Source organism: Neurospora tetrasperma (assembly GCF_000213175.1).
Source record: "Neurospora tetrasperma FGSC 2508 unplaced genomic scaffold NEUTE1scaffold_1, whole genome shotgun sequence".
NCBI lineage: Eukaryota > Fungi > Ascomycota > Sordariomycetes > Sordariales > Sordariaceae > Neurospora > Neurospora tetrasperma.
In genome coordinates, this window is record NW_009799099.1 from 4,763,270 (window position 1) to 4,781,645 (window position 18,376).

Below are 18,376 nucleotides of genomic sequence, written 5' to 3' on the forward strand. Positions count from 1 at the left end.
AGGTAATGTAGTATAGCAATCTCGCCGAAGAATAAAGAAGATGGGTCTATCCACACTTTGCAACATTCACTCTGAATTTGAACATAATTTTTTTTTTTTTTTTTGGTATAGCATGGCACAAATCCATACCGACTACATCAGGCATCAAGATCAAGATCAATAATGACTGCCTAAATGCTCTAGTATCGAGTGACGAAACGCGAGGATACTTACACCTTCTCTATATACTAGTCTACTACTCAATGGGTGATGACAATGGTGGTGTGGTTGTATCAGGTAGGTTGTATTAGGTCGAGTCGTCAGTTAGTCAGTCAGTCGGCTGGTAGCGCTTAAAGCGAGCGAGGTTGGTTGGGTTGGGTTAGGTATTTTGGGTATTTATTTGGTTCGGCACGGCATGACGACGGCACGATAACGGCACGGCTAGCCAACCCAGCACGGGTGACGGATGGATGGACGGACGGACGGACGAATAAACGGGACGGGCTGACGGAAGGGGGAAAAAAAGGAGGGAAGGAAGGAAGGAGGGAAGGAAGGAAGGAGGGAAGGGGAAAGGTCTCGCTTGCTCTATCTCTGTTCTGTCTTGTTCTGTCTTGTTCTGATGATAAAGAAGAAAAAAAAATAGCAAAGAAAGGAACACAACCAAAAATTGAAATAAAAAGGGGAGAAAGGGGAAAACAAAGTCCAAGTGAAGTAAATCAATTAAAGTCTGCTGCTCCTGGATGCGAGGAGAAAGGAAAGAGAAAAATAGTAATTTAGACAATTGATATCAATAGCTTTCTCTTCACTTCCTTAGTCACAGTTTTGCGGTTGACCCTACTTTATCCTCTGATATATCTTCTTACACGATTATGATCAGTATTTAAGATAACCTACATACATCAAACAGTACTACTAGTCTGTAGTAACTATATCAGTCTTCTAATTCTTTGAATCTCCGAATAGAACGGACTTGGATGTCGACAACAGCAACAACGTTCATCACCCATACAAGCGTACAGTACCTGACAGATGTCCATGACATGACATGCTTGCTTCGCGCGCATACCAGACAGTGACGACCAGGTAAGACGATACAGATGATACAGACAAGACATAGGGTACAAAGCCTACAGGGGGTTTAGGTACGTAATCGCGATATAGAAAAAAAACCATCATCTTCATCTTTGCTTAACTTGACTTGCTTGACTTTGGTATCTCCATCGTTCCCTTAGTGAAGCAACAACAACCAACCAACCAACCAACCAACCAACGAATACATCTTTCTTTCCCCTCTTATACCCCCCCTCTCCCCTCTTGACTGACCCTATTCACCACCGCCCTTCGTGCAAGAAAAAAAAAATCCCATACTTCCATAAACAATATACTACTAACTTTCATTCATGAGAATCTCTTGACAACAAAACTTCAACAACAGCAACAACACCAACTTCATCATAACACGTTTGTTCATCCCAAAGTCCCGATTCCGATCCGCTCCCGTGCAGCGCAGTGGAAGTGCGCCTGCTATATCAAACTTCACCAAAGATGCCATCAATCAACTGGGAATACATCCCCGACCAGACGGCTCCTGCCGATGATTGATCACCCCTTCACTGCCGCTGCTGCTCGCTGTTGATCCCAACTAAGCCTTAGCCGGCGAGCTTGTCTCCTCCTTCTTGGCGTTTTGTGTGCTGTTATCCGCCGCCGCCGCAGCAACGGCGGCCTGCTCCTTCTGGTCCTGGTCATTCGTTGTTATGCTTGAGGGTGATTTGGAGACTTGGCTGGCGAGATCCTTGTCCTCCTCCACGTTATCAAACATTTCAGTGTCGTCGGCGTCGGTCAGCACCTCGGTTCCGTCGCCGAGGAAGATGATGCGGCCCTTGTAGCCGCCCATGCCAAAGGGCTTGCCCTTGTTTCCGTTGTCCTCGAGATCATACCCGCTGTCACTATCATCAAAGTTGTGATGCACACCAGGACCGCGGAACTCAGCTATAATGTGCGGAAAAAAACAGACATGGAATTAGTGTCAAGCTCATAAAGTAGCCAAGAAGTAGAGCGTATGTGCTAACGAGAACGAGCTGGGTTATATGAAGTACACGTGTGGTTAAAGAGGGATATATGGGGAAATACGGGGAAGGTATGATATGGTGAAGTTTGTGTAGTGATGAAAGGCGGTCAGGGGGATGTTGTTTCCCTACCATATTCGGGAGGAGCGCAAGGGCCGTCACCGTTGGCGACGCGCTTGGCAATTTCCTCATACCACTCCTCCTTAGTCCGTCCCCTGAGGAAACCAACAATGATCATGGTCATGTTGTCGCAACCAACGCCGCCCGTCTCCGAGTTGGAGGCCAGGCAGTTGTCCATCATGTTTTCACAGATCTTGTCCAAATCCTGCTTGGCGGCAATGCCTCGCCTGACGAACTCGACAACCGCTTGGGAAGACTGGCAATCCCAGATACCTAGCAGAAAACGTATGTTAGCTGACCGCGCGGTTCTATACAGGTTCAAGCCTTCTCTTACCGTCGCAAGCAAGTACGAGGAACTCGTCATCGTCGGCCAAGTCGTGGACCATAACATCGGGGTATGCGGTGACGATCTGCTGCTCGGGTGCCAGCTCGGCGCTCTTCTTGAACTCAAAATCGCCAATAGCTCTCGAGAGAGCCAAGTTTCCGTTCACGCGACCAAAGTCGACGAAACCGCCAGCAGCAGTGATACGAGCCTTCTCGCCTAGAGAACCACAAACATGCACCGGTTAGCTCGGAACCTTGTCATCCGAAGAGCCAGCAAGCGCATAACTGCATACCTTCATTCTGGGGCTTGTGGTCGAAAGACAAAGGTTTCGCGCGGCCCTTTACGCCCAGTACGGATCTCGAATCGCCAGCGTTGGCCTATAGACACTTGAGGTTAGGGCGAGCAGTTCACGAGCGGGGGTTGTTTTTTTTCGTTCGATTATAACTCACCACAAAGATTTTATCATCGGTAATAAGACCGACGCATGCGGTGCACCCAGAAACCTCCTCCTCGTATTTGGGATCTGCAACATAAGGGGGGCGAATATTAGTTTCCTTCGTTCCCGTTTCGCACCGTATGCGGCACAGCATCGCACCGCACCGCACCGCACAGCACACAAGCTGCCAAGAAAACACAATCTGGGGTTTTCAATATCGTACCGTTTAGAATTGCCCGGTCAGTTGCCAAAAAGCCGTCCTTGAGAGCCTGCTCGTAGTTGCCGGTCTTAAATGTGTCCTGCTTCGCAATGATGTCGTGGATGTTGGCGCCCGCGAATAATGCCACCTTGTCGCCGCCGTGGCCGTCAAAAACGCCGAAGAAGGAGAGCTTTTGGCTGTGGTCCTTGGCCTCCTTGGGGTTGTTGGCTAGTAGGTCGAGGACTGTCGTGTGCGCATCCTCCATGCTGATACGCCAGCCCTGCATGGCCGACACGCCGTAGATGAGCCGCTCATCCCCGCCAGTTGCCGACGCCTATATTCAGAGAAACACAATTATTTGAGTTAGCGCACTGGTTCTGTAGGCAAGTCCGTTTGTGCTTCACATGGTTGATTCCGGCTTGGTCAGCTCAATGCGCGGGGCAAAGGCGGGGTGTGGCGTGGGTAGGATTTCGGGGCAGCCGATGGGGGGCCAGCGGCGCGCGAGGAGCCAGCATGGATGTGTGATGAGGGAGAAGAGAGCAGGACAAAAGCCCACGGCGTCTTTTGGCGGGGACCCGACGGTTGGGCGATCCGAAGGCGGCCATGAGCAGGACAAACAGGGAGACAGCTCGGTAGCGCGATTGCGATGTGGTGAAAAGTGGTTCGACGTGTGTTTATGCTTTTGCTTGCAGCAGGGAGGGAGGTGATGGAGGCCGTCCTCGCCAAGAGTAGGTAGGCCGGGCGCGAGGACGGCATTTACACAATGAGCGAGTGGTCAGGATGATTGCCACGCACCTTTTCGACGACGGGCTCAGAAAGCGTCTGGCCCATGATGATGTCTGTGTGGGTTGTTGTTGGTGGTGGTGTGGGAGTGGGTGTGGTACTGGAATAGTCGGCGACGAGGCTCGTGACAGACAGAGGGAACTTTGATCGTGCTTTCGAGTCGAGAAAGGGGACGGTGGAGGTGCAAGTGGTGGTTTGCTGTTCGGGAGTGGATTGCAGCAGATTGTTGGCAAGGTTGGGTTCTTTGGCCGGAGGGAGGATGGATGTGCACCCAGGCAGAGGCAGTGTGCCCGTCCGGGTTGACAGGTGTAGGTGGGCTGGTGGATTGTGGATTGGAGTGCTACGAGCAATCGATAACGGAGACTAACTGCTGAGTAGTAGCTGCCGGGTTGGGAGCTGTTACTCCGCGCTAGCTCAGATAGCTCTTTCTGTCCAAGGTAGAGGTAGTATGATCTAGGGTGGACTATCCGCGTAGGTGCGTACAGGTACCTCTAGGGTTCATGGGCAGGTCTGGATGAGTCTGCTTGCTGGATGACGGGACCACACTACTTGCCTACCTTACGTACCTATGTAGGTAGGTAGCTCAAGTTGGCGGCGACTGTCCCTTCTGATGATGTCCTGCCCTTTTGAGCGGCAGCCTGTGGTGGTGACTCTTGGCTCTTTTGGTTGGATCCGATTTTTCCTTGGCCCGGCTTGGTGCCAGGAGTCAACAGAGTCTAGGTCACTCCACAAAGTAACCAAAAATACCCTTGGACGTGACCGTCGAATCAGGCCAAGGTGCTCGGTACGGCGATGATGAGTTTCCCGGTATGGGATTTTGAGAATGTGTCGCCAATTCCAGCGAGATAATCAGATGTAGAAGCGCAAGAGCTTTGATCAGAGATAAAAGGTACGATACTAGGCTTTAGAGGTAGGTGTAGGTAGCTCGCGCGGATCACGGTTTGGCTTCACAATTCAATCTGATTTCATCTGTTTCGAGATACCCGCCCGTCTGCTGACAGGACCCTCTGGTCAGCCTTGCGCCCGAGCCACGGTGAGGCCGGCCGGTGCCCTGAGCAGCTAAAGACGGAACCAAAGTCGTCACCACCCCACCTGAGCCCTACAGATAAACTACCTCTACCTACCTCCGTCACTGTCGAGGCCGCTCCTGCCCGGGCACAAGAGAAGAAACTGCCGCCGCTGGCCGTGAAGCGGTGTTCTCCGGCCGTCTCGTCCCGCAAAACCTAAGCCCAGCTGCCCGAGCTCTTACCTGTACTGTACGTACACAAGTACACTAGGCACCGCGCCTCGGCTCACTCACTGCGGGTGGACGTACGATGCCCCAAGCTGCTAGCGAGAGGTACCTATCAGTGGTTCTTGTCCCGCAGTTGCCACGGCACAATTGTTATAGAATTAATTATTTGTTCCCCGTGCACCGAGTTCCAGATCAAACGATCTACAACTCTGGATATGCGTTTTGTTGTTCTTACATCCAATACCCTTTCATCATCACGAACCCTTTGAAAGCTCCCCACCCTAGTTGGCTTCCAACAGCGGGACCTCTAAACCCCGAATCTGCACAAAAATTCACCAACCCCGAGCTCGCCCGACAAACCCAATGTGGGGTAAATGAGCCGGGGCCGGGGATGAGTGGATTGCCTCCGCGTTGTATGGATTGTACACTACACTACACTAGGAGACCGGACCCGGAGACATGTTGCAGACTTCAGCTGAAAGTAGTAAGAAGGGCATTTCCAACTCGGACGAGGGTTGAGGACCAAAAAAAAAAACGAGGCGAATTTGTGCGCAGCATCGTGGTTTTTTTTTTTTTTTCCTTTTCTCTTTTCTTTTTTTTCTTGTCATGGTCGGTCACGCGATGACTTAACCAATTTGGTCCGGAGCACTTCCGTCCTGAATTGAGAGAGAAAACAACGCGCGCGGGTAGCTATGTAGCTGTTGGAGGAATTGTGCGACTCTGAGTCAGTCGAAAAATGAGTATATATCATGCTCAAGGCGCCCGGCGCTTCGTCGTCGTCAGGCCAGTGAATTTTACATTAAAATCTCCTTTTACCAGGGCCTCTTGAGCGAGCTACCGCGAAGGCGATGTTTCTCCTCTTTGGAGGACGGAACAAGCACCCAAGACAGTGCCTGACTTTGCGCTTGTTGCACGGAGGAAGGTACTTGGACACACACGCAAGTTATAATGTCGACCCAAAGTCTTGAGCTTATCGACAGCTCCGAAAGCACACTGTGACTCCGCCACAAGATGGCAATTCACCCCGCGGATCACCAAGGTTATTCACAGACACCGCTCGACTCACAGGTCGTGAAGAGACCAGGAGGGCGCCAGGAGCCCTTGCTAAACTTCAAACAGGAGTCAGTGTGAAAGAGCGTCATTGAGGATAGCGGTGTCCTTATTAAGGCTCTTCCCAGAAAAGGGAGGCGAGAAAAGCTCAGAAGGGATGAGCGAAAATGCCCTGGCAAAAACCCAGAACTGGAGCGTCATCGAGCCAAAACTCAATAGGTACACTAGCATCCGTCCAAATCCAATATCCACACTTCCGGTTTGGGATGGAATTGAACCCCAATTTCGTCATCGTCCAATCCTTCCTTAGGACAAAACGACAAAAGAAAATCAGATTTGGCGACAGTACGACAAAATGTGATTCTATTTGTTTATTTTCCGTACATTCCGGTTTACTGTTGCACTCATCTTATGATGCGAAAGGGAAGAAGTCAATTAGAACGAACCCAAATCCACACAGAAGACGGAAGGGGGGCTGGCGTCAGGAGCGCTTGCGAGCGGGATTATCACAGTACTTAGGACGAAAAATTGAAGCCCAGACAGCCGGGAATAGGTAAACCGAAACAGACTGTGCAGTCGACCGATGACGACACCCACCCACCCGGCATTTTAGATTCAAGCTTTTCTGTTTTAGCCCTCAAATTTTTTCCTCTTTCGTGTGACCTATTTTGCATGTTGGGTTGCAACATCGCGATGAGACATTGGGAAGCAAGATCCAATCTCTCTCGTGACCGACCTCTCTGTACAGGCTTGTGCTACTCAGCCAAAGCCTCTTTTTCTTTAGTTTGGGTTTTGAACTGAAACTGAGGGGAAGGAACACAGCATGAAGCATGAGAGATTGGACGGGACCACTGATATCAGACCCATTTTCGCCGCCACTGGTTCGTGATGACGGCACATTTCGGGACTACACTACTCTACACTACACTAAAATCCGGACTATCACATGTAGCTTGTACGTTTCGAAATGAGAAGTGCCAGTGACGCCCTGGAATCTTGAACTCCTTGATGTCCGTACCCGCACAAAAGCCGATTATTCAGGAGCACTATACAAAAAATAAGATAAAACAAAACAAAACAAAACAAAACAAAACAAAATAAAATGGGGTATTAAACTCAGATGTAAACAGCAAATTCCGAACTCGTCTTGCTTTGCGAAGTCACCAATGCTATCGGCTGCGGTGAGCGAAACCTACCATTGAGAAAACCGCTCGTCCCGCCTGCCCATTTGTTCTCCTTTTCCGCGTCGTCAGTATGCGTGTTCTCATTGCCATCAAGCCGGAACGACGAAGGTGCCTTTGAAAACCCGACAGAACTAAGCGTAGGAGCGCGGGCATGCCCGCTCACAGAGTTCGACAAACCCTGCGAGGCGATAGAAGATGCATCACCAAGAGGCTGAGGCCGCGGGATAGGGGCAAACGACCATTGACTCTGCGGATATTTGGAACTTGCACCATCGTTGATGTTAGATAGCGAGTCCTTATATGGTGCCCAGTTAGGTTGCGATGCCGACCGCGATCTTCTGAGACTTGAGCTTGGCAACACGCTGTCGGCATTCTCGAGGCTCTGTAGTGTCTCGTCGTGCCACTCGTGACTAGAAGGTATTGTTGACCATGTGCTAGACTGGTGGAAAGGTGAGTTGGATGCCATGTCTGCGTACGAGATGCCAAGTGAGTTCCTGCTGGGGCGGTCGAAGCTAGACGTGGGTGAAGCTTGCTTTTTGTCCTCTGCTGGTTTGTAAAGGTCTTCAGTCGGACCTCCCACTACCTCGACCTTTGTCGACACTAGCCTTTGTCGTGGGATGACGATACGCCCTGTGCCGACTGCTCTTCGCGTCACTGGTCTTGCATACTTGGTCATTATGGGTCGCTTTGTCCCTTGTGGCGGTGATGGGAAGTCGGGGATGTCCGAACTTTCAGACTGCTTGTTTGATAAGAGTGATATGTCTGGCGTCTTGTCGTGTAAAGATGCCTGGACACTGGACAGACTGGGCAAGCCTGCCAGTGTTGTCTTCGCTGCCTCCCCGAACTTCTCAGCAACACCTTTGATACTGATGACACGGCCCTTGAACCAAGGCCACACAAGTTTTCTCACTAGCATGGCTGGCTGAGTCCGGGCAGCGCCTGTAGGGTCATTGTGAACTGAGCCTATCGCAGGAGATCTGTTATGAACGGACGGGCCGGAACCTAGCTTGCTCCAGTATGATTCGCCCGTGTATGCAGAGTTCGGGGTGGGTTGGATGCTAGACAGGTCACCAAGGCACGGAATGTCGACTTCAACACCGTCCCGAAACGAGCCTCTTGTGTTGCTATTGCCGAGGAATTCCAGAGTATTTTCGATGGTGATTCCTGAGGAGTGCTCCTCATAGTAGCTAGTCTCCGAAATGTGGCTGAGGAGCGTCTGGGTTCTCTCGTGCCGCCGATTTCGCGGAGTTCCAGTGATAGCACCGGACATCAGAGGCGAACCTGTGATATCCAGAAGACTACTGCTTGCCGGCAGGAGTTCTTCGTTGGTAGGCAGCATCCGAACTGTGCTGAGCGGGCGTGGCACGTCAGCATCGAAGCTTTGGTGACGGCTGATGCCCGATTCAGGGTCACTCTTCCGGTCCTGTTCAGCAAGTGACATCTGACTTATCGTGCTTTGCGTGTTGTATGGTCCTGTTATGTGCTCCATGGAACTCTGCCCATCTGGACCTGTGACGTTGATGGTGAAAGTTCCCGGGAGAGGGCCCGGTATATCACGGGTGCTGAGCTTCGGTCGTTTGGCTTCTCTTCGTCGCCTAAGGCAACAGACAAGCATGCCCATGAGAGCGCCAAGGAGCAAGAGTCCGGGAAGGATAGTGACCAGCAAAATGAGTCCGATGGGAGTAGGTGCATGTTTCTGGGTAGGCTTAGTACCGCCCAAGTCCCCAGTTGATGTCGAGCCCGGAGTCGAATCTGTATCTGTCGTGTCTACCGCGTCCCCTGTATCCGCTAGCATGTGCACGCTCAGCAAGACTGACTCTGATGCTCCTGAAGCTTTTGAAGTCAATCTTATCGTAGCACTCACGATGGAGTCCTTTGACGATTTTGGTACGTCGCCGAAGATGGTTCCTTCGCGGACACGGATCCATGAGGGCGATGTATCGTCATCGACAACTATTTCTGTGCCATCAGGGTCCTTTAGGAAGGGGTCAAGCTCGAAACTTATGTGCTCGCCCGCGTGTGCCTGTATGACAGGCAGCTCTTCCTTCAACATGCCGAAGATTTGAGCTTGAGTGCCGCTGACCTGAACCATGACAGTCAGATTGAATCTGTCCGCAAAGCTGTCCTCGAGCGTGAGGGTAAAGTTTGTTGACTTTGCTGTCAAGGGAGGAGTGCCTGTGATATGTAGACTGTCCATATCCAGGGTGAGCCATGACGGGGTATTGAAAGTAGAGACCACGATGATACCATCGCCAGAAGGCATGGGTTGGCCATCGACGTCGATGTTGCCTCGCAGCCCGTCATATGAAAAGGACTTCCCAGCAGTTGCATTGATGACAACTGTTGTCTGATCGGCCGTAACTCTGTGGTTCCCGACCACAATGTTGAATCTCAGAGAGGCATCGGCGAACCCAGGTGTGTCAGTGGCTAGGAGTTGGAACTCGAAGGTCTGGGGTGGGTCGACGAGAGCCTCGAAAGCTGGAGTCTGTCCGGAGAAAGCAAGTTTTCCGGCGTCAAACGATATCCAGGCCGGAAGAGGAGTGTTGTCCGACATGACTGCATAGTATGTCAAAGGCTTGTCTGAAGGTACTGAGAAGGTCTTTGGGTCCAGCACGAAAGAGAACTGGTTCATCGGCGGTGACAGAATGGTGTAGGGGTTGGAGAAGAAGCCAAATCCCGGTATCTGTTGGTTGAAAGGAATATCAAGCTTGGGCCCGGCCTTCCTTGAAACGACCAGTGTGATGTCGAGTGTTGTCGAGCCGGTCTCGTCAGTTGCCACCAATCCAAACGGAACATTCACCCTATCTCCCAATCCGACATCAGCCTCTTTTGGTGTTCCATAGAGCTTCCGTGCATCGCTGTCGATTGAAAGCCAATGTGGAGAGTTGGCAAGGGAGTAGGTGATGCTTGTTGTCGAGGTGAATGTTGACTTTGAAAATATAAACGAGAACGGTTCTCCGATTCTGGCAATAGGTGGGATTTGAGAGCTGATGGGAAAATAGACCCCTGGGGCAGCATTGGATACTGCAACGAAAAGCAATGAGGCGAGGAGACGCAAAAGTGATGCCATGATGATGATGACGGCGAGCAAAACGCTGCCTGGGATATCGAATTGTAGATAACAGAAGCGACGACTACAATATTCACAAAGACTAGAAGGAAGAGGAAACTCATCATGAACACCAGAGCGGACAGTTCTGAGGGCATCAAACTAGACATAAGAGACAGCAAGAACGCGAATCTTCAAAGAGGGAGGCTGACCCCAAGTTTCTTCACGAGGCATGTTCCCTTGCGTCACGCTCTTCATAAATTGCTGAAGGGGGCAAGTCGCGACTCACCAGCCGCCCCTTGGGCTTTGGACGCGACATACATAGCTGGAGGGGATCTGTATGTAATGGCCGGATCTCTGTAGTGGTGTCGTGAGCCCACTTGAGCAATGCGAGATTGGCATTGAAACCTCTTGAATGTGGTTGAAGCATTCCAGTCGGGCTTCAAGGTGAACACCAGCCCGCCGGATGAAGTGTCCATGAGACCCGTGCTTCAGGGAGGCGCTTCCATCGTGACACATTTCGGAGGGAGGGGATTTCGTAAAGACGAACATGTCATGATCGATTTGAATTCGAGCGTCTGGGTTGAAAGGCCTCTTGTTGATGTGGAAGATATCGCCGATCAAATGACAGTCGCCGCAACTCGAGCGGGACACTCTGTGACGCTCGGCTCAACAATATTCCAGCCAAGAAAAAAAAATCGAGCCTCTGCTCTTGACTCGAGTATGGCAAGAGCGACCATGATATTGGCGGTCAAGGTCAGACGACGGAGTCGTGTTGCTCAATGGTCGTGCCTTCCCGAAGTGTAATATCGGAAGGTTGTCGATGCAGTGCCCTGGTGTCTTCACAACCCCGCAAAGTCGGAAGGGAGGGGATTTTTTGGTGGGGACTTTTTTTTTGGGCGCTTGCCCGACCTGAGCGTCTACTATGTAGTCGGGTCCGTCTAGACTACCACCACAGGACAACGACGATGGTGATGCCAGATAACAGTTTCTGACCAATTTCTCTCTATCGGAAAAAATCCCAGAGCACAACATTTGACATTGTACCGTTTAACTCTTGAATTATCTGGGTTCACTCTATTAGCCTCATCCCGAAGAAAAGGTCATACCACCAACTATGAGCGCCCGATCACGATCATCGTCACCGGAGTTTGATCCTTTGGCCTTCGACCAGGATTTCACTCCTCTACCGGAGTACAAGGCCCCGACCGACACGGCTCTCGACTTTGGTGGTCTCCTGCCCGAGCCTTTGAAGCTACACGAAGATTTAAAGACGGGATGCGGAGGCCAGCTTTGGCCGGCCGGAATGACTCTCGCCAAGCATATGCTGCGCTACCATGGCGATAAGCTGCAAAAGGCTCGGATGTAGGTGCCTTTCATGCCGGCTCTTCATCCCACATGAAGCCACGATAACCACCAACCACATGGCATGGCACTGACATATCTCGCTCCCCCAGACTCGAGATTGGCGCCGGCGGTGGCCTTGTTGGACTTGCAGTTGCCAAAGGCTGCAGCTTTGAAACTCCCATGTACATCACAGACCAACTGGAGATGGAAGAGCTCATGGCATACAACACCACCTTGAATGGCCTCAATGACAAGGTCAAATCCATGATCCTCAACTGGTAAGCGATACATACAGTCCTGTGTGACGGCTTTCCCCGCTCTCCTCCTCCTGCTGTGCCTTTCCCACAACATCGGACTCTTGTTCTTCCACGGTCCCGACCAGGATCGGGCCACCCGGGCTCGGGTTCACGCTCATGCTTATTCTGACAACCTCTCGTGATGCAAATAGGGGCGAGCCACTGCCAGAGGAAATTGTTGCTCTCAAGCCTGATACTATTCTAGCCGCTGATTGCGTCTACTTCGAACCCGCCTTCCCGCTCCTCCTCCAGACCCTGAAGGATCTATTGGCCCTTGAACCCAACGCCACCGTTTACTTCTGTTTCAAGAAGAGACGCCGTGCAGACATGCAGTTTCTCAAGGCTGCCAGAAAGACTTTCAAGATTACCGAGCTTGAGGACCAAGACCGGCCCGTGTTCTCTAGAGAAGGCTTGTTCCTGTACGCGTTTACCCGCAAATAAGAAATGAAAAGGATTTCAGCACTTCAAAGTTCAGCCAGCTTCGCCAAAGGATCTTCGACAGGTCGTCTCCGCGCCCAAAAGGATTCAAAAGAGGCATTTTGTCAAGAAGCCTCCAATCAACCGACGATGGCAAGCAAAGTGGGACGCGGAATTGACGTTCTCGCCAGATTCTGGCCATGACAGGCAACATCGCATATCCAAGGACACCGCACATATTGCAAGGCGAATGTGCGTTTGGCCGGCCTCTGGAAACGCCCCCGCTACGTAACACGAGCCTGTTGAGCCCGCATATCGACTGTGACAACAACGTGCCCCACATCTTATCACTTATTCGCATGCATGACGAACAACTGTGGAAATCGAATAGAGGATAAGTTGCTCAACCTTCATCACATCATTCTGGTCGTCCAGTCGATTTGACTCGTCGAGAGTTTGCGGAACCAGGCCCGACGTCCGAGGCCGGCCAAAAGGAAGGGATAAGGACGCGTCTCCATTCAGAACCGCAGGTCTGCGCCATCATATTGGTGAGTGGCCATTACTTTTACACTACGAAATAGCTTTTGACCTGTTTTTTTTCTTCACTCAAGTCCCACTGTGGCAATTGGCAAATGGACCATTTCTCTGCCGGTATGCAATACATCGACGATGGCAGACGCGTACATCCATGCCCTGGACCTTCTCTCAGTTCGTGGTATTCCGGACGAGCAGGTTCTTCATCCTGAATCCTATATCTTCGTTTTTACACTTTTCCTCTCAACTAGCAGTGAAACACCAAAAAGCATATTGTCCCACCACACGTCGGTTCTCAGCCGACTCCTCGTAGGGCGCCACGGTATTTGGCATTACAAATGCTTTCGAGGTTCCCCTCATTCAGCGATGCGCTGTGAAACAACGTACGGGACGGACGGCCCCAGTCTGACAAGCTGTCGGGCCTGTGGGCGACAAGGACATCCAGGTACGCGAAGCATGGCAGAATAAAGAATTTTCGAAGAGCGGGGCGGATCGCCAGTTGCTCATCGGCGCGCAGGAGCCCAGCCAGGCCTCGGGGTCGCCATGGATGATGATTGGTTGGAATGATCCCGGCTCAGTTGGTTCCTGGCCGTTCCTGACCCAAGAAAAACAGGGGTCCGGCTTTTGTTCCGCGTCAGTGCCTTGCAGGTCAGCTGCAAGGGCCAGGTCTCCCGCGTCGCTTCTGGTCAAAAGTTTTCAATCTCAGCGTCGTCATTGCACTTCGTTGGTACGATACTACTCTACGCCGCCACATTGCGAGATTTGTTAGGTCGCTACATGGCTCGGGTCGAAGGAGCTGAGCTTGGATGTGGTTCTCCCTCCTCAGCGGTAATCTCAGCGGTAACTCTTCGCAGCCCTACGAAATAACGGCACGTCAAAGAAGCTCTGTGGGACGAATGCAGGACACCTGCAAACATCGGGTGAAAGCAAGGGTTAAAGTCTCTGGTTGGGCTTAAGGGGAACATCGAAAGCAACCGTCAATTTCTTTGTCCAAGGCGGTGCTCACGATGATTTGCTCCTTCCTCCGCACTGTCACAATGCTGTTTGGCACTTGACAAGCCAGCATCTGCCCCTCATCGTTGCCAGAACAAGAACCGCACTAACAACTGATCGAGCTTTGGATGGTATCAAACACGTGGTGCTGGGGTCGTTTGACAACTCGGTTAGGACGATCGAGTCGGGCCTGGCTAGGCATCTTCGGTAGAATGGGGCCCAACAAGTGTGAACGGCCCACTCGCATGGGGGCATTCACACATTCGAGCAGGGGCAGGGGTAAGAAAAAAAAACACAAGGGAAATGGCTGAGCATGGCTTGCCTCCAGCCGGGTCATCAGCCTGTTTGAGCCATCCCAGGCATTGTCTAGCTCGCCCGGACCACGCGTCTCCCCTTCATTTCAGATTCCCTAGCCCTAAGATCGGACGGGTCCTTTCTTTTATAAAGGTTCATGTCCGTCTCGTCTCTCATCGATCTCATATTCCCACTTCTCACAAGCTCCCCTGCTCTTTGCTGATCGAACCATTTGGAATATCAGCTGTACATTCCTTCCTCGAGCCGGCTACGAGAATCACCTTCTTTCAAACTCAACATTGACGATCCGTCACATTCCAACAGCTTACACAGCACGGACAACACCAAGGATCCCTCCACCTACCTACATCCTTCCTTTACGGTAGCCAAGACCACCAAGAATCAACCATCATCAGTTTCTCGTTGACGAGAGACATATCACAATCCTTTTCGAACTTCATCCGCCGTCAACATGAAGTCGACCACTGTCATCATCAGCCTCTTAGCTTCGTTTGCTGTTGCCCAGCCTCGCCACGGCCTTAACCACCAGAAGAAGGACCACGGTCACCACCACAAGCGTTCTCTTGTCACGGAATGGGTGACTGAAACCGTCTATGAGACCGTCACCAAGTACATTGACGTGACCGCCACCGAGGTGATTGTTCCTCCAAAGGCCACTTCAACCCTCATCACTTCCGTCTCGCAGGCCCACTCCAGCGCTGCGGCCGTCGTCCCCGTGGTTCCCGCCTCTTCTGCCAAGGTTGAGGCTCCTGCTCCTGCTTCTGAGACCACCAGCTCTAGCCAGGCCGCCCCTCCGGTCCAGACAGTCGCTCCTGCCCCTCTTTCCGTGGAGAGCTCGTCTGCTCCGGCCCCTGTTGTTCAGCCCACCACCGCGTCGGTTGCCTCTCCACAGGCCGTTGAGTCTTCTACGACGGAGTCTACTTCCAGCACAAGTAGCTCCCACAATGGCGACCTCACCTACTACGATGTCGGTTTGGGTGCCTGCGGCTTTGATGACAACGGCTTGGACATGTCCGATAACATTGTGGCCCTTTCCCACGAGATGATGGGTACCCAGTCCAACGGCAACCCCTACTGCAACAGGAAGGTTGTCATCACGGCCAATGGCAAGACCGTTACCGCCACTGTTCGTGACAAGTGCATGGGATGTGCCTTTAACGACATTGATGTTTCCAAGAAGGCCTTCCTTGACGTCTTTGGCGCCCTTACCGACGGCCGCAAGAAGGTCGAATGGGCTTTCTCCGACTAAAGAAATGGTCACACCATCAACTGCCTTCACAGCAAGGCCATTTACTCATTTTCGCTTCTCACATAGGCGCGTGGACTTGTTTACCGCGCATTGGAAAAAAAAAAACTGGTTCACGCGGATCTTCTCCAGCGTCTCTTTTGGACAAAGGACGGAGCGATTCGCAGGGCGATGATGACTTTTACGACTCTTTCTTCCCTAGCCCTTTTGTTCATGCTTTTTTTCATGGTCAATTCTTTTTGGCAATTGAACATAAGAGCGTCACACAAAGGGGAGGCGGGACAACCACTTAGAAAAGATACCACACACACAAAGACACAGAACGGAACGGCGACTGGCGCGCGGGAACGGATTGGAAAACAAAAGCCCCCTTGAGGGGCGCGCAACGACAAAAAGGATTGGCGCTGGAACTTTCTTCCGCAATGAAAATGTGGTCTTCTTTCTGTCGAACGATTTGATGACAAAACTTCAAAACTTCTTCAGGCTTGTGCCAAACCCTTTTACCAGGTACATGGTCCCATCTCAGACACACTAACGTCAATTACCATCCATGGTGGTGGTACTAAGCTATAAGTGGGCTGAGCAGCAGGGAAGCTATCTGTTTCACCTTCTTCTTCTTCTGATGTAGATACCTCTTTTTCGGAAAAACATTGGCGGAGTATTTTATGGGGGGATCGAATGAAAATGAGACATTCACTTTCACTCTCTTGACAAGCAAACCTAGTGTTCAATTGTTCGATTGCTGATTCAGTGACATTGATTCGCACACTTCGTGGATGCCCCAATTGACATTTCACTCTGACGTTTCGCATTGGTGGAGATGCCCTTCCCTTCAACCAATCCCAAAAGTATATCTTTTGAAGCCATCATTGGACTTCGTATTCCCGAAAGTCACGATGTCCAAATGCCATTCTACGCGCGTATATAGCGGAGTGGCTGAGCAGTGATAGCGCCAAGAAAATAGTAAAATGAGCTTGCGCGGACTAAGCCACCACCACTAAGTCCACGCAATGCGCTAAGCACTAACAGAAGAACCTGCTGAAAGCAGCTTAAGGTGTTAGTGTCATCACATGGAGATACTGCATGTGCTGACTGCTGAGACCGCGCGCGCGGACCTACCGAAGTCATCACCAGCGGCTGAACTAGTAGTGGTTCTGGTTCATCTGAGGAATAGCGAGGTCAGTAATTCGTGGTTAATAACAGGGTCGATAAAAGTTCGAGGAGAGGAGAGGGTAGGTGACGGAAATTTGATGCGTTATAAAACTTTTTTTTGCGGGAACTGGATACTCGTACATGCATCGATAGATATCTGCTTATTGATTTCCGCTACCTACTTACACTACATCCCAGTGCTTTAATCTAGCCTCCGTCCAGTGCCCGCCTGGTTCCTTGGAGGTACGTATGTAGCCATCTCTCGGGGCATTGTTGTGTGCTTTTTTAGGCTCTTCGAATTGCTTGTTTCCCTAGGTAAGGGGGAAGGACATGGACAGGAGTTACCTATGGCGGTGGAAAAATTGGATAGTGTAGAACTTGATGTCCGTTATGAGGTCGGTGACCATTCCTTTATTTATTTATTTATTTTTTATTCATCGTTTTTGTCTAGGTATTTTACGTTTGACTGTTCTCTTGCTGTCTGTCCTATGAAGATGCGGCCGGCTACTATCTTTTGGTTGTTGAATAGGACTTTATAAAATAATGCGGAATTAAAGGAATTAACTATACCTGATAGTTGGGGCTTTGGTGGAATGAGCATTGAAACTAATAGATAGATAGTTTGATGCCCTTACACTGCGTGTCCATTTCAAAAAATATCAATACACGCAGAGATCCTACCTATATGTACTTTGAAGGGATATATGTGATGCATTGATATGTTATAATGATGCCGAGTGTTGAAAGGTATATACTTTTCGAAGACTTGTCATTGGAGATCAGAGGCACTCCAAAAATAATTAGTCTCAAGGTGGATGGACGAAATTCGAGCCACTACCATTAAGTGCGCCGAATATGCCTGATTTTCTTTTCCCCCTTCTATAGTAGCTCTATCTATTTATTTAATGAAACACTGCTGGTTGAAAAAGAAGCGCTTTGTACACAGCTAGCTAGGTACGTTCAAATTTGTCCTCAAGATGGGATAAGAGAAGCCCCAGGAAGGTGCTTACTTGTCCTATGTGGGCGTCCATGTTAGTAGTTCCATTGCTGCCGAACACGGATGGGGGCTTATTGAGAGTTGGGCAACTCTTTCCTTTTTCATTTTGTCTACATTTGGATAGTTGGGGTTTGGTTATTGGTGGTTTGTTTGTTTGTTTGTCTAATAGTTCAGTTTCAGTTTAAGTTATGTGGCTGCCCTTGGTATTCGTGATCCCTCGTGAGGTGTAAAAACTATCTGAAGGCGAGTCATTGTGATTAGTGTACTATTGGACGAAAGGAGCGCTGGAGTAGTGATCGTGACCGTGACCGCTTTGGTGTTTTTTTGGGAGTTTCTCCTTGTTGGTAGAGCTCCCGTCCTCCACCTTGATCACTAACTTGAGTGATCACAATGATTATTCAGTTGGTGAACTACTATCCACCCACCGATCTTACATTATGCCTATACTCTCTTGTCTACTATTCTTTTCCCTCCAAATTATTCTTGTGCCTAAGATTAGCCCTCGTTGTGTAAGTTTCTACCTCCAGAACACTTTCGCACCACCAACCAATTAACTGATCAACTCACCCAACAAATAGATGTTGTAAGCATTCACTTTAAGCTATGTAAAGAATGAAATATACACCAAAACTGCTAATTTCTAGGCAAGACGGT

At 50.5% G+C, this 18,376-nt stretch overlaps 4 protein-coding genes across 4 annotated transcripts; 2 read left to right on the top strand and 2 right to left on the bottom strand.

Annotated features, from left to right (window-relative positions):
• Window positions 1-1,065: 1,065 nt before the first annotated feature.
• NEUTE1DRAFT_116085 (uncharacterized protein) lies at window positions 1,066-4,101 on the bottom strand (the record flags this gene model as incomplete). Its single annotated transcript, XM_009850149.1, has 7 exons — window positions 1,066-1,968; window positions 2,178-2,438; window positions 2,500-2,706; window positions 2,783-2,867; window positions 2,940-3,013; window positions 3,150-3,459; window positions 3,921-4,101. The coding sequence occupies 7 exons, from the start codon at window positions 3,954-3,956 to the stop codon at window positions 1,622-1,624; spliced, it is 1,320 nt and encodes a 439-aa protein (XP_009848451.1).
• Window positions 4,102-7,134: 3,033 nt separating this feature from the next.
• On the bottom strand, window positions 7,135-10,446 carry NEUTE1DRAFT_128001 (uncharacterized protein; the record flags this gene model as incomplete). Its single annotated transcript, XM_009850150.1, has 2 exons — window positions 7,135-7,238; window positions 7,389-10,446. The coding sequence occupies 2 exons, from the start codon at window positions 10,444-10,446 to the stop codon at window positions 7,135-7,137; spliced, it is 3,162 nt and encodes a 1,053-aa protein (XP_009848452.1).
• A 964-nt stretch (window positions 10,447-11,410) lies between these two features.
• NEUTE1DRAFT_77367 (uncharacterized protein) lies at window positions 11,411-12,509 on the top strand (the record flags this gene model as incomplete). The annotated part of the gene is made up of 3 exons (XM_009850151.1): window positions 11,411-11,790; window positions 11,883-12,050; window positions 12,221-12,509. 3 exons carry the CDS (start codon window positions 11,543-11,545, stop codon window positions 12,507-12,509), a joined length of 705 nt encoding a protein of 234 aa, XP_009848453.1.
• A 1,989-nt stretch (window positions 12,510-14,498) lies between these two features.
• NEUTE1DRAFT_116087 (uncharacterized protein) lies at window positions 14,499-16,285 on the top strand (the record flags this gene model as incomplete). Its single annotated transcript, XM_009850152.1, has 1 exon — window positions 14,499-16,285. One exon carries the CDS (start codon window positions 14,779-14,781, stop codon window positions 15,574-15,576), a length of 798 nt encoding a protein of 265 aa, XP_009848454.1.
• Window positions 16,286-18,376: the final 2,091 nt, after the last annotated feature.